General features: G+C 37.8%; 1 protein-coding gene across 1 annotated transcript; it reads right to left on the bottom strand.

Moving 5' to 3' along the window:
* Nucleotides 1–24,673: 24,673 nt before the first annotated feature.
* LOC131176619 (uncharacterized) lies at nucleotides 24,674–27,315 on the bottom strand. The gene is made up of 3 exons (XM_058141682.1): nucleotides 26,104–27,315; nucleotides 25,717–25,806; nucleotides 24,674–25,435 (listed from the first exon to the last, which is right to left on the bottom strand). Exons 1-3 carry the CDS (start codon nucleotides 27,313–27,315, stop codon nucleotides 24,674–24,676), a joined length of 2,064 nt encoding a protein of 687 aa, XP_057997665.1.
* Nucleotides 27,316–27,552: the final 237 nt, after the last annotated feature.

The following is a 27,552-nucleotide window of genomic DNA, read 5'->3' as shown; positions in this document are numbered from 1 at the left end:
AGATGATTCTATAATTCCTAATAAGGAATCATTGAAGTCCTTATGTCTTTTGTCTCTGACACAAACTAAGGCTGAGGTGTTTAAGCCTAATCTCGTTGCAGGTTTTAAAGCAACTTGTATCATTCCTATGTGTAGGAATTGATAGGTTTTTTGGTGCTCTTTTAAGAGTTCTTTTGAAAACAGACTCCGAGAACTTAATCCTTCATGGATAGGAGTGGCTTGTTCTACAGTTTTAACTATATAGTCTGACCTATATCTAAAACTATTAGTAGACTTATATATTAATTTTGACGAAATTGGAGGTAGATTCCAATTATTTAATTCATTATCTATATTAGACACTAATAATATTTCTTTATTTTTATTTTTTGATTTTTTGTTTTCCTCGGACTCTTATGCAAGCTTTATCCTTAGATATACAAACTCAAGGATATAACATGTTGCCAGGATCTAAAAATATAATCCTTATTTATAGGATTCATTGCAAAGCCATGAATACCGTAGTCCCTAACCTTAGGGAAGACACCACTAAATTGATTACCCCAAAAGGAACCACCACTTTTTTTGTCACAGACTTGCAGAAAGGAAACCTAGTGGTCCCTAAATCAATTGCTTGGGAACAGGTTAATTTACCTGACAATTGGATTTTAGAAGAAGCCATTCCTCCTAAAAAGGAAGAAAATGAAGATGTGGAGTCCATTATTGAAACAAACAATGGAACTGTAGCAATATCCTTTGCTAGAAATAGGTCCAGAAACTCGTCTTCAGGAAGAACAGTAGTTTCAGAACCTATAAGACCTAGGACATCCTTATCAGGAATAGACCTAGATAGATTCAGCTCTATTGGAATCCATAGAACTGAAGAACAAATAGCTCAGCCTATATATGGCCCAGAAAGCACAGTTGCAAGCCCAACAGAAACAGTAAGCCTTAAAAGGCCAGAAAGCCCAACACCTTCAGACATGGGTTATGAAAGAGAGAGTGTTAGGACCCAGCAACCTAAAAGGATTATGGCCCTAACCACTGAAGAAAGCCCATTTGAAAAATGGTTTCAAATGACTTTCAAACTAGAACAACAGCAAAAGTTCTTAAAAGAATACAAATGGTACCAGGATAAAGGTGCAATAAAAAATTTTCAGGATTTTATGAAATTCAAATTAGAGATTCAAAGGAAGTTTTCATCAAGAAATTTGCTGGCGAATTCATTAGCTCGATCTATAGGAATAATAGATCCTTGTTCAATATTATGTCCTAAAAACCTAATTTTAGCCTGAAAGAGTTTTATCTTTTTGGCTGAGACTACTAAACATTTTTTCTTGACAATTTTCATAAACACATTTAAGTGTTTGAAGTGTTGATCTATTGTCCTGGAGAAAATAAGGACATCATCAATATAGACAATTGAAAATGCCGAATAAGCATTGAATATTTCGTTCATAATTTTTTGAAATTCTGACGGGGCATTTTTAAGCCCAAATGGGATGCCCAAATGGTACTGTAAAGGCAGTTTTATACCTATCTTCTTCAGTTATCTGGATCTGCCAGTATCCAAACTTCATATCAAATTTTGAAAAGATTTGGGCCTCATAGAGTCTGTTTAACAGATCTTTTTTATTAGGCAAGGGATATCTTATCCATCTAAGGGCCTTATTTAAAGGCTTATAATTGATGACTAGTCTCGGGACTCCTCTTTCTAGTTCAGCAGCATTTTCTACATAAAAGGCTTGACAACTCCATGGGCTTTGACTTTTTCTAATAAGCCCTTTTGACTCGAGGTCAGCAATTTCCTTTTTACAGATTTCTAAATGTCTTGGACCCATGGCAATGGGCCGGGCTTTGGTTGGTATCATTTTTTCATCAAAGTCAGGCTCATATGGTAATTTAACCACATGGCTTTTTCTAGCCCAGAAGGCGTTTGGTATTTCTGCACAAATACTATTAGTCATTTCTTCTTGTAATTCTTTTATCTTCCTTTACTTTTGATGTTACTTTTAAGCACATCAATTTCTCTTTCTATTGGTAAAGAGATAAATTCAAAAATAATCTCTTTTCCTTCAACTTCAGAAACTATTCCCTTTTCTATTATAGATTTTATTGGATATAACATATGCAGAAATGGGTTTCCTAAAATAACAGGGTGAGATAACCCTTTTACCAAGATAAATGGGATTTCAAATCATATTCCTTGGTTCTGACAGTATGTCAGACAGTTTGTATTTCTGAGACATTTTAGTAATCTTTACTGTATGTAATTCTTCTACTGTTTTAGAGAAGTATTTTGACGGCACTAATCTCTCATTTATACAGCAAATATCTGCTCCTGAATCTATTAAGGCTATAGTACTAAATAAGTAGTTTGTACAATTATTGTAATCTTAGTATGCCATTTATGAGTTATAACTCGATCTATTCTATTGATATACTGGAGACTGTTAATCTCTACTGGTTCTTCTTCTTTTTCAGCTTCTTCCATTATTAATGGAGATTCATTTTTAATTTCTAATAAGATTATCCTTTCTTTAAGAAATTGTAATTCAGTTTTAACTGAATTTATTTCTTGTCTTAACTCTTTTATGGTTGGTTCTCTTGGCATTTTAGCCGTCTTAATTCTTTCCATTATTTCTTTGACATCATACGGGGTTTTTTTTTCTTCAATTTTCTTTTCTAAAGGACTTTTATCCTTAAATACATTCAAGTATTCTTCTAATCTTTTTCTCCTTTCTTCTTGATCTTCGATTTTATCTATTAGATCTAGAAACATATTTTGTTCTTTTGTTAATACACAGAGACCATTTAAGGTACATAGTGATTTATAGTAATCACATTTTCCATAGCATTCTGATTGTTTATCAGACTCAGTAGAAGATTCTTCTGAAGTATAATCTATGGCATTTACCTCTAAATCTTTTGGTTCGGACTCATTTAAGAGTATTTTGATTAATGATTCTTTTAGATTTTCGTCTATCGATAAGGCTTGTATTTGTTGTTTAACTCTACACTTATTAGCGTAGTGACTGGTTTTTCCACATTTATAACAAACTACATTAGTTTCTTGTTTTTTCCTTTTAGAAGATGTTACTGTTTTCTTTTTTGGAAGGGTTTTGTGTAAAGTTTTTCTCTTATCCTGTTTAGGATATTGTTTAAACCATTTTTGACTTTTTTGACCCTTTTCTCTCCTCTTCCCCCCCTTTTTAACTTTCCTTTTATAAGGAAAAGTTACTGGAGGTAAACCTAATTGTTCACAGAAATCACCGAGTATTCTTTTACTGGTGAGTTTTTCTTTTTGTAACTGCCTATGAATTTTTAATTCATTGCACAATGCTATTCCTGCTGAGACTACTTCAGAGGCTAGCTCTCCGTAGGAATAGTGATTGTATGGTAGGGCTCCTTCATTTTTATCCCTAATTTGTTTTTTGACTCGTTCAGCAAATAACGAGGGTGATCCAGAAAGAAAATTTTCTTTCCAGAAATCATATTGGTTATCTTCCCTAGTGAAAATAAGGGTGAAGAAGGTATCTTTATACCATTTAAAGTGAGATAAATCAGGACATCTTAAATTCATTAGTTGTTCCTGACAGCCTGCATGTAGAATGGATTTTCACCATCCCCCTCACTACCATGACCCCTTCTAGACATGTTTTCAGGCCAGCAAGAAAATGGTTAGTGTAAAGAAAACACCTCACTCACTCCCTTACGTGTTGACACTCAACAGGGGACACTCCACTCGTGTTTAACTCAACAAGGCTTTTCCCCTCCTATGAACTCACCACTCTGTGCCTTTTAGCTCTCTTGGCTATGTCCACAAGTTCTTATCAAACTGAAGTAACTCAAACCAAGACTGTACTCACAAAAATTTAAAACACAATAAAATTCTTGAACGTGACGGATCAAAACGAGTAAAAAAAAAAGCAATAATGTGACTCAAGAAATCAAGAAAAGAAAAGCTAAAGTATGGAAATGTAATGCAATAAGGAATCAAGAAAGAAGACACCAAAATAAAAGAGTAATAAGCTGGAAAAGTGACAACCTAAAGAAGTGATATCAAGCTTAAATATCCAAGTTTGCCACCAACTTATCACAATTACCAGCAGTTCACACAATACACCAAGAATTGCATAAATTTGGGATCACCAAGCAAACGAGTGTATTTTGATCTGAAATTGAGTAGGCAAATGCAACCCAATACTGACTAAATGCTGCTAGAATTTCAGGCTTTTCTTGACAGACTTACTATGTAAATCAAATGTAATCGTGTCTGCCGCAAAATTTTGGTTCCCCACACAAACGATTAAATTTTGAGCTGAAATTTAATTTGAGAATAGCTCAAATGTGGCACAAACAACCTGTAAATTTTCAGGAATTTCTGGGCTAATTTACTATGTGAACTTAATTTGATCGTGTCTGCTGCAAAATTTTGGTTCCCCACACAAACGGACGAAGTTTAAGCTGAAATTTAATTTAGGAACTACTGATATGGGGTATAAACACCTGGAAAATTTTCAGAAATTTCTGGGTATATTTACTATGTGAACTTATTTTAATCTTTTCTGCCCTAAAATTTTGGTTCCCCACACAAACGGACGAATTTTAATCTGAAATTTAATTTGGAAACTACTGAAATAGGGTATAAACACCCTGTATATTTTCAAGAATTTTTGGGTCTATTTGCTCTGTGAACTTGATTTGATCGAGTCTACCGCAAAATTTTGGTTCAACAGGCAAACAATATCAAACAATCCCCAAAATTTACACCCAACATTTTAAACATACCCAAATAGTGCTGGTACAGTTTCAGGCCAAATTGGAAAGTCGAACTCAATGAACCAAATAATCTCTCATGCTTGATATCAAAATGAAGGAAGCAAGATGGATAGCTAGAATGATGGCTTTGGACGTCCCTTTGCTCTGATACCAAAACTGATGTGAACCTTCAAGCAATTGGTAACTTGAAAACCCACATTCAAGAATTAAATGAACAATATGTATAGCACCAAATCAAGATTTTGTAATTCAAAGAAAATATCAGAAATTGGATTCTTGCCTAATTCATATGGAGAATGAATAAACCAAGAATATTATGCACATTAAACCTTGCAAGATAGAAATCTCAGCAAGTTAATGAGTTTCACAAGAACAAAGGCAACAGCCAATTTACTCACTAAAGGAGCAGAAACAATCTTTCATTAATATTCAAAGTGTGTCCTCCAGTCTCTCATTACACTTGTATTTATAGCCTCTTGGCTTCAAAGCTAAAGACAAAAATATCCCTACTTTAATAACAGCTGAAAGGAGCTTTAAAACCAAAGAAAAATTAATCTATCAAAAGACTAAAAACTCCTTACAAAAAGTAAATTTAATACAGTAGCAAATAAGGGCATTTAAGTCCAAAAGAGAGGTGGTCATAACAGATGGAATATTCCTTGAAAAAGGTGCCAGCAGATGCATGTACGTGGGTTGGATCTGGTGCATGCATGTCCACAGGTTATTCCATGTAACCCAATGCTCCACATGACACCTGGTCACTTCTAAGCATAATTTTCACCAAATTTAATTCTTTATAATTTTCTTCATGCCATTCCAGCTTATAATCCTTACTCCTTATGATTTTACAAATTAAATTCTGAAGTGATTTAGCTCTAGCTCTAGTAATTGGACCTTGGATGAAATCATTTGGTGTGGATGTAGCTTAATTCTCATCAAAAACACTTGAGCTAAACACTTGACAGGTGAGCCATTTCTACTAACTTCGTTTTCTTGTAGCCAAATCATGTCTCAATTCCAAGAGACAAGTGGTAGTAGTGGAGGTAATGAAGAAAAAGGGGAGTTTCTTGATGATCGAGTTTTTAAAGAATCCGTAGCACAAAGATTTGAAAGGATGAATTTGCAAATGAATGACTTTAGAGATGAATTGGATGTATTGAGGGGAATGAGAAATGAAATGACCAGGTTTATGGAAGAGATGAGAAGGGACAGAGAAGATAGAAATAGGAGGAATGATGGGGGAACAAATGTGGGAAATCAGAATAGAAATGAAGGTAGATTTCGAGCAGAACATAGTAATGAAGGGTATGAAGAAGCTGAATGGAATGATGATGAGTATGATGAAGCTTATGACTATAGCAACTACCATTATGGTGGAAGAGGATATAGACCATGATGAGGATCATCAAGGAGCACCACCACCCTTCAAAGGGGCAATCACTAAGGCGAGAGCTAAGCAACTTCAAAGCATGCTCATCGACCATAAAAGGATTTTTGGCTTAGGAGGGGAGCTGCATAAGGAAGACCTAGCTTGCTTGCTCCAAGAATCTAAGTGGATCACCATGTGCCAAGTTGGAGCTTCCATTGCCACGTCATCGACCACGTCACCAGCCACTTTGGACATGCCTCATGCCACCCTGGAGTCCACTTGGCAGCCACCTAGGTGTTTGTAGGGTTCATGCCACGTGGAGGGAGCTCATTGGTTCATTTGAATTAAAGAGATCTACTTTTTGACAAAGTGGGCCCCAATATTCTGCCACAAAGAGGGATTAATTGCTGCCACCTTTTGCCCTTTTGCAATAAATGCTGCTGCCATCTTTTGTCTTTATAATTAATGCACTTTCTATTCTTGTTAGGATAGCCAACATAGCACAATTATTTGTAACTTTTGTCTAAACAAATTTAGCTTATGTTTCTGTAACCCTAGGTTTATAAGGAAGAGAATACCATCTTCTTCCTTCAGTTTTTCATTGCTGCTGTACATGAGAGCCTCCCTTGGAGAGAGTTTGAGTCTTCTTTCTTGCTAGTTTCTGGAAGAACTAGAACTTAGGCAACTTGATCACTTGCCTATTTTACTTGATGATCAATGTAATCTCCCACAAGTTGGGTTATTGTGTTGACACTTGATCTGTTCCTCTTTGAAATATATATTCTGGTGCTTCTTTTTCCATAGAGATTGCATCTTATTTTGTTCAAGGAAAACTTGTTTTGGTGTTGATGATCCTTGGGTTCCATTAGAGGTCTGCATCCTTAGGCAATGTTCATTTGGGTGCTTATCATATTGGTATCAGAGCATTAGGGCATCAAATCAAGTAAGTGTCCTTCATTCCTTATCTTCCTTTAGTTGATTTTTCTGTTTGGTTTAAGCTTCTAAGGCATTCTGCCAAAGAGGGCATTTCTAGGGTTTTTCTTTTTCTTCATCTTCCATGCTTTTCATTTTTGTTTCTAATACTTGCTGCTGAAATCTTCATCTAGGGTTTTAGAGAAGTTTTTTTAGATATGTCTTTGATTCCAGTTTTGTATTAGGGTTTAATCTATATTCTAGCTTATACCATCTTTGTGCTAGCTAATTTTGACATGATTAGTAACTAATTTTGATTTATCAGAGATTGATGAGTTGATGACTGAAATTGGGAATTGACATGATTAGTAACTGTTAGCAGTGTAATTTTGATGATATATCTACTACACTATTGGAGTTTGTGGTGTTTGAGCTGGAAATTGTGATTTCTTACCATTGTTGAATTGGTGGAAATTATAGAAACGTGGGGTTAAAGCTTGAATTTGGCTTTGAAATATCACCAGAATCATTTGGGTATAATTATTGTGCTTCATACCAAATTTGGGGTGAAAATACCACTATTTGCCTATTGAACCAAATTTTGCGGAGAAACTGGACTATTTTTAGTTCACATATCAAACCAACTCAGAAAACTCTGAAAATTTATAGGCTCTTTATACCTCATTTCACTAGTTCCTGTGTCAATTTTCGGAGTTGTTTGACATTGTTTGCCTAGCAAACCAAAATTTTGCTGCAAAGCTGTCCAAACTTAGTTGGCATAAGAAAGCAATTCAGAAAACTCTGAAAATTTATAGGCTATTTATACCCCATTTCAGTAGTTCTGATGTCAATTTTGGGGGTCGTTTGACACTGTTCTCTTGCTGAACCAAAATTTTGCGGGAGACCTGGTTAAATTTAGTTTACATAGTAAAACCCCTCAGAAGCTCCTGAAATTTTACTAGTAGTTAGTCCGTATTGGGTTTCCAGCATGTACCAAATTTCAGATCAAAATAGAGTCGTTTGTGTGGTGAACCAAAATTGGAGCATATTTTTGGTAAATTATGTGAACTGCTAGTATCTGTGCTGCATTGATTATGAAATTTGATATTTGATCTTGATATCATTTCATTAGGTTGTCTTCATTCCAGTTTACTAACTGTTCATTTGGTGTCTATATCTTATTTTGACCCCAGTGTCACATTGCTTGTTCTTGTGTCACGTCTTGTTCCTTGTCGTTCTTGATCATTTTGTTTAAAATTTGTGAGTTTTTGAATTGCCATTGGTATCTTAGTTCCAAGGGAACCAAGCAAGAAGAAGTGAGTGGTAAAAGGCTTGAGGGTGTGAGTGCATTAGAGGGTAAAAGCCACCTGTTTGTGTGAAACACCTAGAGAGGGTTAGTCATTTCCTACTAACTTGTTTTCTTGCAGCTCAAAATCATGTCAAATGAAACTGGTAGTAGTGGGGAGAGAGTCCTAGTTGATGAAGCTATGTATAGGGACGCTGTGGCTGCACAATTTGAGATGTTGACCTTGTGCATGAATACGTTGAGGGATGACATGAATAGGATTTTGGAGGAGATGAGAAGGGATAGGGAAGAGAGAGCAAGGGGTAGAGATGATGCTAGGGACAGAAGGCAAGAAGTGAGAAATATAGGGGAACCAAGGGTGGAGAACCTTGAGGGTGAATTGCATGTTGAGGAAGAGTTTGAGGAAGCAATAGAAGAAGAATTTGAGGTTGGGAACTATAACTATGGTGGTAGGGGTTATAGGCCACCTAGGGCCAGGGGAGCTAGAGGTAGAAGAGGAGGTAGGTTGCCTAGATTTGGGGAGTATAGATATGGTGATTATGGATATGGGGGACCAGAAGAGAGGGTAGACACTAATGTGGGCAGTATTAAGATGAAAATTCCTCCCTTTCATGGGAAGGAGAATCCGGATGCTTACATGGAATGGGAAAGGCAAGTTGAGCTAATTTTTGAGTGTCATAACTATAGTGAAGAAAAGAAGGTGAAGCTTGCAGCTGTAGAGTTTAAGGAGTATGCTATAGTGTGGTGGGACCAGTTGATGGTTAGGAGAAGGACTTTAGCTCTTAGACCCATTGCTTCTTGGGAGGCTATGAAAGAAGCAATGAGGGAGAGATTTGTTCCCCAACACTACTTTAGGGAACTCCACCAAAGGTTGCAAAGGATGGCACAAGGAGGGAAGAGTGTAGAGGAGTACTATAAGGCAATGGAGATAGCCTTAGCAAGGGCACAATTAGATGAACCTCCAGAGGCTACTATGGCACGTTTCCTAGCTGGTCTTAACATAGAGATTGCACATGTTGTTGAGTTGCACTCTTACACTAATTTGATTGAGTTGGTGCACATAGCCATTAAAGTAGAAAAACAATTGAAGATGAAGAGAGCTTTGAAGTATGGTAGTGGTGCCCATTCACTATAGGGAGTGGTGCACGCCACAAATTTGGAGGAACAGATTCGAGGACGAATCCTTTTGAAGCGGAGGGGAATGATGAGAATCAAGCTACATCCACGCCAAAAGATTTCATTCAAGGTCCAATTACTAGAGCTAGAGTTAAATCACTTCACAATTTAATTTGTGAAATCTTAAGGAGTAAGGATTATAAGTTGGAATGGCATGAAGAAAATTATAAAGGATTAAATTTGGTGAAAATTAAGCTTAGAAGTAACCAAGTGTCATGTGGAGCATTAGGTTACATGGAATGAACTGTGGACATGCATGTACCAAATCCAACCCATGTACATGCATCTGCTGGCACCTTTTTGAAAGAATATTCCTTGCTGTTATAACCACCTCTCTTTTGGACTTAAATGCCCTTATTTGCTGCTGTATTAAATTTACTTTTTGTAAGGAGTTTTTAGTCTTTTGATAGATTAATTTTTGTTTGGACTTAAAGCTCTTTGCAGCTGTTATTAAAGTAGGGATATTTTTGTCTTTAGCTTTGGAGCCAAGAGACTATAAATACAAGTGTAATGAGAGAGTGGAGGACACACTTTGAATATTAATGAAAGATTGTTTCTGCTCCATTAGTGAGTAAATTGGCTGTTGCCTTTGTTCTTGTGAAGCTCATTAACTTGCTGAGATTTCTATCTTGCAAGGTTTAATGTGTATAATCTTCTTGGTTTATTCATTCTCCATATGAATTACGTCAAGAATCCCATTTCTGATATTTTCTTTGAATTACACAGCAATCTGATTGTGCTGGTTCAAAGAATCAAATTCATACATCTTGATTTGGTGCTTTCCATATTGTTCCTTTAATTCTTGAATGTGGGTTTTCAAGTTACCAATTACTTGAAGGTTCACATCATCATTTTTTCCTTGGAAAGAAGGGATGCTCATTTTAATACTTTTGATATTGTCATCTACCCTATTCCTCTCTCTTTCCTCTCTTCTTATCCTCCTATCCCCATTCCTCCCATCTTCAGCTCTTGTCTCATACCTACCCCTCCTAGGCCTTTCAACCTCAAAATCATAGTTATCAACCTCATCTTCATTAGATTCAACTACTGGAGGTACAAGATCCCTCCGATTTGGCCTTCTCTCATTTTTCCTATCTCTATGCTCCAATCTTTCCAACCTATCTATGATTCCATTACACAAAACATTCATTCTTTCAAATTATTGTCTGACAATCTGCATATAGAATGGATTTTCACCTTCCCCCTCACTAACATCACCCCTTCTAAACATGTTTTCAGACTTGCAAGAAAATGGTTAGTGTAAAGAAAACACCTCACTCACTCCCTTACTTGTTTACACTCAACAGGGGACACTCCACTCGTGTTTAACTCAACAAGGCTTTTCCCCAGATATGAACTCACCACTCTGTGCCGTTTACCTCTCTTGGCTATGTCCACAAGTTCTTATCAAACTCAAGTAACTCAAACCAAGACTGTACTCACAAAAATTTAACACACAATAAAATTCTTGAACGTGACGGATCAAAACGAGAAATCAAAAAAGCAACAATGTGAGTCAAGAAGTCAAGAAAAGAAAAGCTCAAGTATGGAAATATAATGCAATAAGGAATCAAAAAAGAAGACACCAAAATAAAAGAGTAGTAAGCTGGAAAAGAGACAACCTAAAGTAGAAATATCAAGCTTAAATATCCAAGTTTGCCACCAACTTATCACAATTACCAGCAGTTCACACAATACACCAAAAATTGCATAAATTTAGGATCACCAAGCAAACGAGTGTATTTTGATCTGAAATTGAGTAGGCAAATGCAACCCAATACTAACTAATTGCTGCTAGAATTTCAGGCTTTTCTTGATAAGTTTACCTTGTAAACCAAATTTAATCGTGTCTGCCGCAAAATTTTTGTTCCCCACACAAATTGTTAAATTTTGAGCTGAGTTTTAATTTGAGAACAGCTCAAATGTGGCAAAAACAACCTGTAAATTTTCAGGAATTTCCGGGCTGATTTGCTATGTGAACTTAATTTGATCGTGTCTGCCGCAAAATTTTGGTTCCCCACACAAACGGATGAATTTTAAGCTGAAATTTAATTTGGGAACTACCAAAATGGGATCGGTAAATTTTCAGAAATTTCTGGATATATTTGCTATGTGAACTTATTTTGATCAATTCTGCCTCAAAATTTTGGTTCCCTACACAAATGGTCGAATTTTAAGCTGAAATTTAATTTGGGAACTACTGAAGTGGGTTATAAATATCCTGTAAATTTTCAGGAATTTCTGGATCTATTTGCTATGTGAACTTAATTTGATCGGGTCTGCCGCAAAATTTTGGTTCAGCAGGCAAACAATATCAAACAACCCCCAAAATTTACACCCAACGTCTTAAACACACCCAAATAATGCTGGTACAGTTTCAGGCCAAATAGGTAAGTCGAACTCAATGACCCAAATAATCTCTCATGCTTGATATTAAAATGAAGGAAGCAAGATGGATAGCTAGAATAATGGCTTTGGCTTGATTAATCCAAAACCCTAAGACAAACTCAACAAAACAAATTTTTAAACAAACAGGTCATACTAAACCCCAAGAGCCAATTTCGGTCAAGCATACAATGGACAAAAATATGAATAATAGAAACACAATAAGAAGCAAAACAAGTTTTAGCAAGAAAGAACCAGATGCAAGATGAAGAAGAAGAAACAAATATCGAACTAGAGCCAAACAGCAAATATGAAAAAGGTAACAAACACAAAGAATAAGAAGCAAATAGAGAATCTACCTTGTTTGGACGTCCCTTTGCTCTGATACCAAAACTGATGTGAACCCTCAAGTAATTGGTAACTTGAAAACCCACATTCATGAATTAGAGGAACTATGGAAAGCACCAAATTAAGATGTATGAATTTGATTCTTTGAACCAGCACAATCAGATTGCTGTGTAATTCAAAGAAAATATCAGAAATGAGATTCTTGACCTAATTCATATGGAGAATGAATAACCAAGAATATTATGCACATTAAACCTTGCAAGATAGAAATCTCAGCAAGTTAATGAGCTTCACAAGAACAAATGCAATAGCCAATTTACTCACTAATGGAGCAAAAATAATGTTTCATTAATATTCAAAGTGTGTCCTCCACTCTCTCATTACACTTGTATTTATAGTTTCTTGGCTTCAAAGCTAAAGACAAAAAAATGCCTACTTTAGTAACAGCTTGATGCGTCCCACATCGGTTCTGCAGGGAGGTCTTGGGTGTTATGTATATGGGTTTGCAAACCTCCCCTTGTGAGCTAGCTTTTGAGGTGGAGTTAGGCAGGTTCATATCATTTGGTATCAGAGCCTCACTCTGTATGGGTCGGTGGGCCATGTACAAAGGTTCCCTGACGTTCTTCGGGAGAAGTCGGGGTGAACGAGTCATGACCCCGGTTGCTTCACGAGGACGTTCAGTCTAAAGGGGTCGGGAATGATGCGTCCCACATCGGTTCTGCAGGGAGGTCTTGGGTGTTATATATATGGGTTTGCAAACCTCCCCTTGTGAGCTAGCTTTTGAGGTGGAGTTAGGCAGGTTCATATCATTTAATGATGCGTCCCACATTGGTTCTGCAGTGAGGTATTGGGTGTTATATATATGGGTTTGCAAACCTCCCCTTGTGATCTAGCTTTTAAGGTGGAGTTAGGCAGGTTCATATCATTTGGTATCAGAGCCTCACTCTGTATGGGTGGGTGGGCTATGTACAAATGTTCCCTGACGTTCTTCTGGAGAAGTCGGGGTGAACGAGTCATGACCCTGATTGCTTCACGAGGACGTTCAGTCTAAAGGGGTCGGGAAATATGAACCTGCTTAACTCCACTTGATACGGTCTCTACCCTTAGTAGTTGATTCCACTAAGAAGAAAGACCAAAGGACCATCTTCAAAACAAGCCAAGAAACTCCCTTGAACCTTCAACCCTTCACCTTGAAGATGGAGAACTGAAAATATAATTCCCAAGAAAGACAGCCAAGAACAAGACCAATTCACCTATGCTGATGAACAACCTTGAACATATAATAAAACTTAACAAATCAAGGCAAGAATTTGCTAAGAAAAATGGAGAGAGTTCTAAGAAGAACTTTGAAGCAAAGCTCCAGCAATTTTGCTCAAAAAATTACCATATGAATTCTGTTCTCTAAATGAAACAAAAGAAGGCTAATATGGGTTGGTGTATTCTGCCAAGACATTTCAATAGCCATGGGACATGTGCAAGTCATGGTTAATACACCAATCTCTCCCAAAAATAAATACAAAGTTCAAACATTAATAGAAATGTCAGATTTGGCAGGCTACAAATGAGAGACAATCTGAAAATAGATGTTTTGTCTTGAAGCTGAAAGTAGTAACTTTGCTTATGGTTGGAGCTCTTGGACAAAGTTATGGCTTCCAATCTTTGCAAAATGGTCAAAAGCATCTTCAAAAAGTTGGTGGAGATAGGCTGCCAATTGTGCTGCCACCTAGGCACTCCACCTAGATGCCACATTGGACGCCAACTAGGATGGACTTGCTGAGGTGGCTGCCGCATGTATGCCAACTTAGACGGATGTCACTTGGTCTCTTGGCTCCTCAAATATGCAAAGGAATGTACAACAAGGTTGGCTTCCCTCTTCCAAGTCCAAACTGAATACTTACAAGAGGTTGGACTTGGTGATGTGCTTATGCACCAAGCTTTGAAGCTTCTTAGCCATTGCTCTAGTTATTGGCCCTTGGTGTGGAATTGGTGCAACCGGTTCCTCATCATCCTCTCCCTCTTCGAAAGAATTCGTCCTCGAATTGTCATCATATGCATAGAAAGGAGCAAGATCAGTCACATTAAATGTAGCACTTACACCATACTCACCTGGAAGGTTTATCTTGTATGCATTGTCATTAATTCTCTCTAGCACTTCAAAAGGCCCATCACTCCTAGGCCGAAGTTTTGATTTCCTTTGTGTAGGAAACCTCTCCTTTCTCAAGTGAACCCATACAAGATCACCAGGTTGGAACACCATCTTCTTTCTCCCCTTGTTAGCTTGGGCTGCCCTTCTCTCATTCACTTTCTCCATTTGTTGCTTTGCTTTTTGATGCATTTGTTTCACCATTTCAGCTTTCCTTTTGCCATCTAAACTAGCAAGCTCATTAGTAGGCAAAGGCAACAAATCTAAAGGAGTTAGTGGGTTAAAACCATATACAAGTTCAAATGGTGAATAACCAGTAGATGAATGCATAGACCTGTTGTATGCAAATTCTATGAATGGTATGCACTCCTCCCAAGCTTTCAAGTTTTGTTTAATCATTCCACGTAGAAGAGTGCCCACGGTTCTATTGACAACTTCTGTTTGCCCATCCGTTTGTGGATGGCAAGTGGTGGAGAAACAAAGTTTGGTTCCTAATTTTCCCCACAGGACTTTCCAAAAATGGCTTAGAAATTTCACATCCCTATCACTAACAATTGTTCTAGGAATGCCATGCAATCTAACTATCTCCCTAAAGAACAAAGAAGCAATGTAAGATGCATCATCAGTCTTGTGACATGGTATGAAATGAGCCTGATGAGAATCAAGCTACATCCACAACAAAGGATTTCATCCAAGGTCCAATTACTAGGGCTAGAGCTAAATCACTTCAGAATTTAATTTGTGAAATCATAAGGAGCAAGGATTATAAGCTGGAATGGCATGAAGAAAAATGTAAAGGATTAAATTTGGTGAAAATTATGCTTAGAAGTGACCAGGTGTCATGTGGAGCATTAGATTACATGGAATAACCTGTGGACATGCATGCACCAGATCCAACCCATGCACATGTATCTGCTGGCACCTTTTTTCAAGGAATATTCCATCTGTTATAACCACTTCTCTTTTGGACTTAAATGCCCTTATTTGCTGCTGCATTAAATTTACTTTTTATAAGGAGTTTTTAGTCTTTTGATAGATTAATTTTTGTTTGGACTTAAAGCTCCCTACAGCTCAGTTTTGGAAACTGATGTGAACCTTCAAGTAATTGGTAACTTGAAAACCCACATTCAAGAATTAAATGAACAATATGGAAAGCACCAAATCAAGATGTATGAATTTGAATCTTTGAACCAGCACAATCAGATTGTTGTGTAATTCAAAGAAAATATCAGAAATGGGATTCTTGACCTAATTCATATGGAGAATGAATAAACCAAGAATATTATGCACATTAAACCTTGCAAGATAGAATCTCAGCAAGTTAATGAGCTTCACAAGAACAAAGGCAACAGCCAATTTACTCACTAGAGGAGCAGAAACAATCTCTCATTAATATTCAAGTGTGTCCTCCACTCTCTCATTACACTTGTATTTATAGCCTCTTGGCTTCAAAGCTAAAGACAAAATGATGAGGATCATCAAGGAGCACCACCACCCTTCAAAGGGGCAATCACTAGGGCGAGAGCTAAGCAACTTCAAAGCATGCTCATGGACCATAAAAGGATTTTCGGCTTAGGAGGGGAGCTGCATAAGGAAGACCTAGCTTGCTTGCTCCAAGAATATAAGTGGATCACCATGTGCCAAGTTGGAGCTTCCATTGCCACGTCACCAGCCACGTCAGATTCCATTGCCACGTCATCTACCACGTCACAAGCCACTTTGGACATGCCTCATGCCACCCTGGAGTCCACTTGGCAGCCACCTAGGTGCTTGTAGGGTTCATGCCACGTGGAGGGAGCTCATTGGTTCATTTGAATTAAAGAGAGCTACTTTTTGACCAAGTGGGCCCCAATATTCTGCCACAAAGAGGGATTAATTGCTGCCACCTTTTGCCCTTTTGCAATAAATGCTGCTGCCATCTTTTGTCTTTATAATTAATGCACTTTCTATTCTTGTTAGGATAGCCAACATAGCACAATTATTTGTAACTTTTGTCTAAACAAATTTAGCTTATGTTTCTGTAACCCTAGGTTTATAAGGAAGAGAATACCATCTTCTTCCTTCAGTTTTTCATTGCTGCTGTACATGAGAGCCTCCCTTGGGGAGAGTTTGAGTCTTCCTTCTTGCTAGTTTCTGGAAGAACTAGAACTTAGGCAACTTGATCACTTGCCTATTTTACTTGATGATCAATGTAATCTCCCACAAGTTGGGTTATTGTGTTGACACTTGATCTGTTCCTCTTTGAAATATATATTATGGTGCTTCTTTTTCCATAGAGATTGCATCTTATTTTGTTCAAAGAAAACTTGTTTTGGTGTTGATGATCCTTGGGTTCCATTAGAGGTCTGCATCCTTAGGCAATGTTCATTTGGGTGCTTATCACAAAAATATCCCTACTTTTGTAACAGCTGTAGGGAGCTTTAAGTCCAAACAAAAATTAATCTATCAAAAGACTAAAAACTCCTTACAAAAAGTAAATTTAATGCAGCAGCAAATAAGGGCATTTAAGTCCAAAAGAGAAGTGGTTATAACAGATGGAATATTCCTTGAAAAAAGGTGCCAGCAGATACATGTGCATGGGTTGGATCTGGTGCATGCATGTCCACAGGTTATTCCATGTAATCTAATGCTCCACATGACACCTGGTCACTTCTAAGCATAATTTTCACCAAATTTAATCCTTTACATTTTTCTTCATGCCATTCCAGCTTATAATCCTTGCTCCTTATGATTTCACAAATTAAATTCTGAAGTGATTTAGCTCTAGCCCTAGTAATTGGACCTTGGATGAAATCCTTTGTTGTGGATGTAGCTTGATTCTCATCATTCCCCTCCGCTTCAAAAGGATTCGTCCTCGAATCTGTTCCTGCATCAACACAAGGAGATAAATCAGCAACATTGAAGGTGGCACTGACATTATACTCACCGGGCAGGTTTATTTTGTAAGCGTTATCATTAATTTTGGTCAGCACTTGGAAAGGTCCATCACATCTTGGTTGTAATTTTGATTTCCTTCGAGAGGGAAACCTTTCTTTGCGCAAGTGAACCCATACCCAATCTCCAGGTTGAAATGTGACTTTCTTCCTTCCTTTATTGGCTTGACTAGCATATTTTTCATTGTTCTTTTCAATTTGAAGCTTGGCTTGTTCATGGATTTTCTTCACCAATTCTGCTTTTCTTTTTCCATCTAAACTAGCAAGCTCGTTCACAGGCAAAGGTAAAAGATCCAAAGGAGTTGAAGGATTGAAACCATACACAATTTCAAATGGAGAATAGCTAGTAGAAGAATGCACATTTCTATTGTATGCAAATTCAACAAGTGGAATGCAATCTTCCCATGACTTCAAATTTTGCTTAACCACAGCACGCAAAAGAGTAGTTAGTGTCCTATTTACTACTTCAGTTTGACCATCGGTTTGTGGGTGACAAGTGGTGGAAAATAACAACTTGGTGCCCAATTTTCCCCACAAAACCTTCCAAAAGTGACTAAGGAATTTAACATCCCTATCACTAACTAAACTCTTAGGTATGCCATGCAACCTAACAATATCTCTAAAAAATAAATTTGCAACATTTGTAGCATCATCAGTTTTATGGCATGGAATAAAATGTGCCATTTTTGAAAACCTGTCAACAACAACAAAAATTGAATCATGGCCTTGTTTAGACCTTGGTAATCCCAACACAAAATCCATAGACAAATGAACCCAAGGATCACTAGGGGTAGGCAAAGGTGCATACAAACCTTGTGGCAAAACTCTAGATTTAGCCTTAGCACACACAATGCACCTAGCACATACTCTTTCAACATCTCTTTTCATATTCGGCCAGTAAAAATGTTCCTTCAATACATCTAAAGTTTTGGCAACACCAAAATGACCCATTAATCCACCAGCATGAGACTCATTCACAAGTAATTCACGCATGGAACTCTTAGGCACGCACAATCTATTTTCTCTAAACAAATATCCATCATGCCTATAAAACTTCTCAAAAGCATTCTTTTCACAAGCTGCATACACTCTAGCAAAGTCATCATCTTCAGCATATAATTCTTTCACATATTCGAATCCTAATAACTTTGCATCAAGAAGGGCAAGAAGGTTATACCTTCGAGATAAGGCATCAGCCACCACATTTTCTTTCCCATGTTTGTATTGAATCACATATGTGAAGGTCTCAAGGAACTCAACCCATTTTGCATGACGCCTACTGAACTTATTTTGCCCCTTGATATGCTTCAATGACTCATGATCTGTGTGGATGACAAATTGCTTTGGCCAAAGGTAATGTTGCCATGTTTCCAAGGCACGTACCAATGCATACAACTCCTTGTCATATGTAGAATAGTTTAAAGCTGCTCCATTTTGCTTCTCACTAAAGTATGCTATTGGTCTCTTTTCTTGCATTAAAACGGCTCCAATACCTATTCCTGATGCGTCACACTCAATCTCAAAAGTTTTAGAAAAATCAGGTAAAGCCAACACAGGAGCGGAACATAACATCTCTTTAATTTTGTGAAAAGCATCATCTTGTTTCTGTTCCCAAACAAAATTAACATTCTTTTTGACAAGATCATTCAATGGTGCTGCAATGGTACTGAAATTCTTAATAAATCTTCTATAGAAACTAGCTAGTCCATGAAAACTACGTACTTCAGATGCAGTCTTTGGAATGGGCCAGTCTCTAATAGCTCTAATTTTTTCATCATCAACTTCAACACCATTAGCACTAATCACAAATCCTAAAACGACAACCTTTTCCATGCAAAATGAACATTTCTTCAAGTTAGCATATAATTTTTCCTTTCTTAACACATCGAATACAGCCGTTAAATGATGCATATGTTCATTCATGCCTCTACTGTAAACCAATATATCATCAAAATAAACAACAACAAATTTTCCAATAAAAGCACGCAACACATGATTCATCAATCTCATAAAAGTGCTAGGAGCATTAGTTAGCCCAAAAGGCATCACTAACCACTCATATAGTCCATGTTTTGTTTTAAATGCAGTCTTCCATTCATCACCTACTTTCATGCGAATTTGATGATATCCGCTTTTCAAGTCAATTTTGGTAAAAACACAAGCACCACAAAGTTCATCCAATATATCATCCAATCTAGGTATAGGATAGCGATACTTTACAGTGATTTTGTTTACTGCCCTACAATCCACACACATGCGCTATGTGCCATCTTTCTTTGGTACCAAAAGGACGGGTACAGCACAAGGGCTCATACTTTCTCTCACATATCCCTTAGCTAGCAATTCCTCAACTTGCCTTTGTAATTCTTTGGTTTCTTCAGGTTTCATTCTATAGGCTGGACGGTTGGGAATAATCGCTCCAGTACAAAATCAATCTGGTGCTCAATCCTCGAATAGGTGGTAGTCCAGCTGGCATCTCCTCAGGTAGTACATCCTCATATTCCTGCAAAAGGGAGACAACAACACTAGGCAAATTGGGGTCAAGGTCAGATGTGGATAAACAAGAGTCCTTAAACACAATTAATAACATTTGCTTGTTGGCAAACATGGCATTCCTCACATCTCTTCCTTTAGCATACAAGCTTAATTTTCTCTCCCCTCTTTCCGCACAGCTCTCCTTTTGCGCCGAAGATTCACCTTTTTCAAGCACTCTTGGAATGTTTTCTTTACTCTCTTTTCTTTCCTCACAGCCACCCTTGTCTTGCTCACTCACAAAATTTTCACTCAATTTCTTTTTACTCCTTCTTTTCTTCTCTGCTCTCTTTTGGGCCACTCTTGATTTTTCCTCACCCATTGCTTGCTTAAGCCTTGTTTGGTCTTCATAAATCTGTTTTGGTGTCATAGGTGCCAAAATGATTTTCCTTCCATTCATTTTAAAAGAATACCTATTTTTATACCCATCGTGGATCACCTTTCTATCAAATTGCCATGGCGGCCAAGTAATAAATGGCCAGCTTGCATTGGAACCACGTCACACATAACCTCATCTTGATACTTTCCTATTGCAAAGGAAATCAATACTCGTTTTGTTACTTTCACCTCACCACATTCATTCAACCACTGCAATTTATAGGGTCTAGGGTGTTTCGAAGTCCTCAACCTTAATCTCTGCACCAAAATAGTACTAGCAACATTGGCACAACTTCCCCCATCAATGATGACACTACAAGCTTTGTCTTGGATAAGACACTTTGTATGAAAAATTGTTTCTCTTTGCAATTCATCACCAACATCCTCCTTTACTTGAGTATTTAATGCTCTCACAATCACTAGAGCACTTCCTTCAGCAACATATTCTACCTCTGCATCCTCCTCCCCTGAAGATGTGGAATCACTCACAATTTCCTCCTCTGTTTCTATCTCACCATTTTCTCTCATGACCATGACTCTCTTGTTAGGGCATTGAGAAGCTATGTGTCCACTGCCCAAACACCTAAAACACTTCACGTCTCTACTTCGGGTAGTAGTTGCAACCTCCTTTCCTTTACTTTCTACAAATTTCTTCTCCGCCTTCTTTTCCTTATCCTTATCCTCATTTTTCTTATAGTTGCTAAAAGCCTTTTCCCTATCCTCCTTCTTCCAGTTAGACTTCCAAGATGAAGAAGTACCTGCATTTCCTCCAAATTTTGACTTGCTTTTAAGTTGCCTTTCTACCTTCATAGCCATGTGGATCATATCCTCCAACTCAACATAGTGATGTAACTCAACAATATGAGCAATCTCCTTGTTTAGCCCATTCAAGAATCTAGCCATGGTGGCTTCTCTATCCTCCTCCACATTTGCTCTAATCATAGCAATTTCCATTTCTTTATGATAATCTTCAACACTTTTAGAACCTTGAGTCAATTTTTGTAACCTCTGATGTAGCTCTCTATAGTAATGACTAGGAACAAATCTCTTCCTCATTATAGTTTTCATCTCACCCCAGGTTGCAATTGATTGCTCATAATTTCTCCTTCTACTAATCAACACTTGATCCCACCATACCAAAGCATAATCAGTAAATTCTACTGCTGCTAACTTTACTTTCTTTTCCTCTGAATAGTGATGACAATCAAACACAGCTTCTACCTTCCTTTCCCATTCAAGATACACATCCGGATCATTTTTCCCTTGGAAAGAAGGGATGCTCATTTTAATACTTTTGATATTGTCATCTACCCTATTCCTCTCTCTTTCCTCTCTTCCTATCCTCCTATCCCCATTCCTCCTATCTTCAGCTCTTCTCTCATATCTACCCCTCCTAGGTCATTCAACCTCAAAATCATAGTTATCAACCGCAACTTCATCAGATTCAACTACTGGAGGTACAAGATCCCTCCTATTTGGCCTTCTCTCATTTTGCCTATCTCTTTGCTCCAATCTTTCCAACCTATCTATGATTTCACTGCACACAACATTCATTCTGTCAAATTGTTGTCTGACAGCCTGCATGTAGAATGGATTTTCACCTTCCCCCTCACTACCATCACCCCTTCTAGACATGTTTTCAGACCTGCAAGAAAATGGTTAGTGCAAAGAAAACACCTCACTCACTCCCTTACGTGTTTACACTCAACAGAGGACACTCCACTCGTGTTTAACTCAACAAGGCTTTTTCCCTCTTATGAACTCACCACTCTGTGCCTTTTACCTCTCTTGGCTATGTCCACAAGTTCTTATCAAACTCAAGTAACTCAAACCAAGACTGTACCCACAAAAATTTAACACACAATAAAATTCTTGAACGTGACGGATCAAAACGAGTAATCAAGAAAATAATAATGTGATTCAAGAAGTCAAGAAAAGAAAAGCTCAAGTATGGAAATGTAATGCAATAGGAATCAAGAAAGAAGACACCAAAATAAAAGAGTAGTAAGCTGGAAAAGAGACAACCTAAAGTAGAGATATTAAGCTTAAATATCCAAGTTTGCCACCAACTTATCACAATTACCAGCAGTTCACACAATACACCAAGAATTGCATAAATTTAGGATCACCAAGCAAATGAGTGTATTTTGATCTGAAATTGAGTAGGCAAATGCAACCCAATACTGACTAATTGCTGCAAGAATTTCACGCTTTTCTTGACAGACTTACTATGTAAATCAAATATAATCGTGTCTGCCGCAAAATTTTGGTTCCCCACACAAACGATTAAATTTTGAGCTGAAATTTAATTTGAGAATAGCTCAAATGTGGCACAAATGGCCTGTAAATTTTCAGAAATTTCAGGGATGATTTGCTATGTGAACTTAATTTGATCGGGTCTGCCGCAAAATTTTGGTTCCCCACACAAATGGATGAATTTTAAGCTGAAATTTAATATGGGAACTACTGATATGGGGTATAAAGACCTTGTAAATTTTCAAGAATTTCTGGGTCTATTTGCTATGTGAACATAATTTGATCGGGTCTGCCGCAAAATTTTGGTTCAGTAGGCAAACGATATCAAACAACCCCCAAAATTTACACCCAACGTCTTAAACACACCCAAATAATGCTGGTACAGTTTCAGGCCAAATTGGTAAGTCGAACTCAATGAACCAGATAATCTCTCATGCTTAATATCAAAATGAATGAAGCAAAATGGATGGCTAGAATAATCGCTTTAGCTTGATTAACCCAAAACCCTAAGACAAACCCAACAAAACAAATTTTTAAACAAACAGGTCCAACTAAACCCCAAGAGCCAAACAGCAAATATGAAGAAGGTAAGAAACACAAAGAATAAAAAGCAAATAGAGAATCTACCTTGTTTGGACGTCCCTTTGCTCTGATACCAAAACTGATGTGAACCTTCAAGTAATTGGTAACTTGAAAACCCACATTCAAGAATTAAATGAACAATATGGATAGCACCAAATCAAGATGTATGAATTTGAATCTTTGAACCAGCACAATAAGATTGTTGTGTAATTCAAAGACAAAATCAGAAATGGGATTCTTGACCTAATTCATATGGAGAATGAATAAACCAAGAATATTATGCACATTAAACCTTGCAAGATAGAATCTCAGCAAGTTAATGAGCTTCACAAGAACAAAGGCAACAGCCAATTTACTCACTAGAGGAGCATAAACAATCTCTCATTAATATTCAAGTGTGTCCTCCACTCTCTCATTACACTTGTATTTATAGCCTCTTGGCTTCAAAGCTAAAGACAAAAATATCCCTACTTTTGTAATAGCTGTAGGGAGCTTTAAGTCCAAACAAAAATTAATCTATCAAAAGACTAAAAACTCCTTACAAAAAGTAAATTTAATGCAGCTGCAAATAAGGGCATTTAAGTCCAAAAGAGAAGTGGTTATAACAGATGGAATATTCCTTGAAAAAAGGTGACAGCAGATACATGTGCATGGGTTGGATCTGGTGCATGCATGTCCACAGGTTATTCCATGTAATCTAATGCTCCACATGACACCTGGTCACTTCTAAGCATAATTTTCACCAAATTTAATCATTTACATTTTTCTTCATGCCATTATAGCTTATAATCCTTGCTCCTTATGATTTCACAAATTAAATTCTGAAGTGATTTAGCTCTAGCCCTAGTAATTGGACCTTGGATGAAATCCTTTGTTGTGGATGTAGCTTGATTCTCATCAGAGCCATTTTGGAAAAACGATCAGCAACAACAAAAATACTATCATGGCCTTTCTTTGTCCTAGGTAAACCCAAAATGAAATCCATGGATAAATCTACCCAAGGTTCACTAGGAACACTCAATGGCATGTATAAACCATGCGGCCTTACTTTGGACTTTGCCTTCACGCAAGTCACACATCTAGCACACACTTTCTCTACATCCCTCTTCATGTGTGGCCAATAAAAATGTTCCTTTAAAATTTCTAAGGTATTTGCAACCCCAAAATGTCCCATTAAACCACCAGCTTGTGATTCTTTAACAAGCAACTCTTTAATTGAGCATTTAGGCACACATAATTTATTTTCCCTAAACAAGAAACCATTATGCCTATAGAATTTATCATATGCAGCATGTTCACAAAAGGCAAACACTTTCCCAAAGTCATCATCATTAGCATACATTTCTTTCACATGTTCGAAGCCTAAAAGTCTAGCATCAAGCATGGAAAGTAAAGTGTACCTCCTTGAAAGTGCATCAGCCACCACATTCTCTTTGCCTTGCTTGTATTGAATCACATATGGGAAACCTTCAATGAATTCACTCCACTTGGCATGGCGCTTGTTGAGCTTGTTCTGCCCCTTTAAGTACTTGAGTGACTCATGGTCACTATGAATGACAAACTCCTTCGGCCACAAGTAGTGTTGCCAAGTCTCAAATGCACGCACCAGAGCATACATCTTTGTCATAAGTGGAGTAGTTCAATGTAGCCCCACTTAGCTTCTCACTGAAGTAGGCAATTGGTCTCCTTTCCTGCTTTAAAACAGCTCCAATACCCACTCCAGTGGCATCACATTCAATCTCAAAAGTTTTAGAAAAATCAGGTAAAGCAAGTAAAGGTGCAGAACACAATTTCTCCTTGAGTGAATTAAATGCATGCTCTTGTTCTTCCCCCCACTTGAAGCCCACATTCTTTTTTACAACTTCATTCAAGGGTGAGGCTATGGTACTGAAGTCCTTTACAAATCTCCTATAAAAACTAACCAACCCATGGAAGCTCCTCACATCACTCACCGACTTAGGTGTAGGCCACTCTCTAATGGCTCTTACCTTGTCCTCATCAACCTCAATTCCCTTGCCACTCACCACAAATCCTAAGAAAATAACTTTGTCCATACAGAAAGTGCATTTCTTAAGATTGGCATACAAGTGCTCTTTTCTCAACACTTCAAAGACTTGTCTCAAGTGCAGCAAATGATCATGCATATTTTGGCTATATACTAGGATATCATCAAAATACACTATAACAAATTTTCCTAGGAAAGCACGCAACACATGGTTCATAAGCCTCATAAATGTACTAGGTGCATTGGTCAAACCAAATGGCATGACTAACCATTCATATAGTCCATATTGAGTCTTAAAGGTAGTTTTCCATTCATCTCCTAATTTCATGCGAATTTGGTGATAACCACTCTTTAAGTCAATTTTAGAAAATATGCATGCACCATGCAACTCATCAAGCATATCATCAAGTCTAGGTATGGGATGTCTATACTTTACAGTGATTTTGTTGATTGCTCTACAATCCACACACATGCGCATGCTCCCATCTTTTTTTGGCACCAAAAGAACAGGTACGGCACATGGGCTCATGCTCTCCCTAACATGGCCTTTTGCTAGAAGCTCCTCCACTGTCTTTGAAGTTCCTTAGCCTCTTTCGGATTGGTCCTATAGGATGGCCTATTTGGGATTACAGCTCCAGGCACAAAAACTATTTGGTGCTCTATGCCTCTAATGGGTGGTAGCCCATTAGGTATTTCTTCAGGGAAGACATCCTCAAACTCCTGCAACAAGGGCAAAGCACAACTAGGAATGGATTGGTTAAGGTTAGAAACATTGTTGTAAGCTCCCTTACAAATTAGCAAAGCCATTGGCATACTAGAAAAATATGCAGTCCTCACATCCTTGGCTTTTGCTAGCAAACTGACTTTATTCTCTCCACTCTTCTCACAACTCTCCTTTTGCCCCGAGCCCTTTCCTTTTGGTTTCGCTCTTTTGGAATTTTCTCTCTTCTCTTTCTCTTCCTCATTTTTCCCTCTTACTTTTTCCTCTCTTTCTTTTCTTTCTTTCTCTTTTTGCACTCTTAGCTCGGCCTCTCTTTGTTGTTGCTCATTCATGGTTTGTTTTATCCTTAATTGATCTTCAAAAGATTGTGCGGGTGATAATGCTGCTAAAGTAACCCTTCGTCCATCATGATCAAAGGAGTACCTATTCCTAAATCCATCATGCACTACCTTCCTATCATATTGCCATGGTCTCCCTAGCAAAATATGTCCAGCATGCATTGGCACCACATCACACAACACCTCATCCTTATACCTTCCAATAGAAAAAGCCAACATCACTTGCTTGTTCACCTTAATTTCCCCACATTCATTCAGCCATTGCAACTTGTATGGTCTAGGATGCTTCATGGTGCGCATGCCAAGCTTCGCAACCATGAGTGTGCTGGCAACATTCACACAACTACCACTATCTACAATCATGCTACAAGTTTTACCATTCACCAAGCATCTAGTGTGGAAAATATTTTCCCTTTGTAGTGCATCTCCCTCTTCTTCCTTTGCTTGTGCACTTAGTGCACGCCTAACCACCAGAATATTACCTCCGACGGCATGCTCTACATCACTAGCTTCCTCCAAAGGAGGCATACTCTCACTAGCATCATCATCATCAACATCATCATCTTCTGATTCGATCTCCCCATTCTGCCTCATCACCATCACCCTCTTGTTAGGACATTGAGATGCATAATGTCCCTTCCCTAGGCACCTAAAACATTGGATATCCCTAGTTCTTCCAGTAGAGGTATTCTGTCCCTTGCCTTTCTCAGTCACACTAGGCTTTTCTCCACCCCTAGTCTCCTCTTTCTTTTCCTTAGAAACAGCCTTGGAATCATAAGTTTCACCCTTCTTCCAATTCGGTTTCCATGGAGCATTGTTGCTCGAATTCATACCTACACCCATCTTGAATGCTTTCTTCTTCTTTAGTTGTTTTTCTATCTTGATTGCCATATTTAACATGTCATCAAGCTCTACATAGTGTTGTAGCTCCACTATGTTGGCAATATCAAAATTCAGCCCCTTTAGGAACCTAACCATAGTGGCTTCCCTATCCTCCTCTACATTGGCTCTTATCATAGCCATCTCCATCTCCTTGAAATATTCTTCCACACTTTTGTTTCCTTGCACCAGCCCTTGCAACCTTTGGTGCAACTCCCTATAGTAATGTTGAGGTACAAATCTGTCCCTCATGATTTGCTTCATCTCATCCCAAGTTTCAACACCCCTCATCCCATTTCTCCTTCTTTTAGTGAGCAATTGATCCCACCAAACTATGGCATAATCTGTAAACTCAACTACTGCAAGCTTTACCTTCTTTTCCTCACTATAATTGTGACAATCAAAAATGAGATCCACCTAGCTCTCCCACTCCAAATTTGCATCCGGATTGGCTTTGCCTTGGAATGGTGGAATTTTCATTTTGATCCCACTAATGTTACCATCCACTCTTCCTCTCCCTCTTGCTTC

Source organism: Hevea brasiliensis, unplaced genomic scaffold, assembly GCF_030052815.1.
Source record: "Hevea brasiliensis isolate MT/VB/25A 57/8 unplaced genomic scaffold, ASM3005281v1 Scaf188, whole genome shotgun sequence".
NCBI lineage: Eukaryota > Viridiplantae > Streptophyta > Magnoliopsida > Malpighiales > Euphorbiaceae > Hevea > Hevea brasiliensis.
This window is presented reverse-complemented; position numbering and strand designations above follow the sequence as displayed.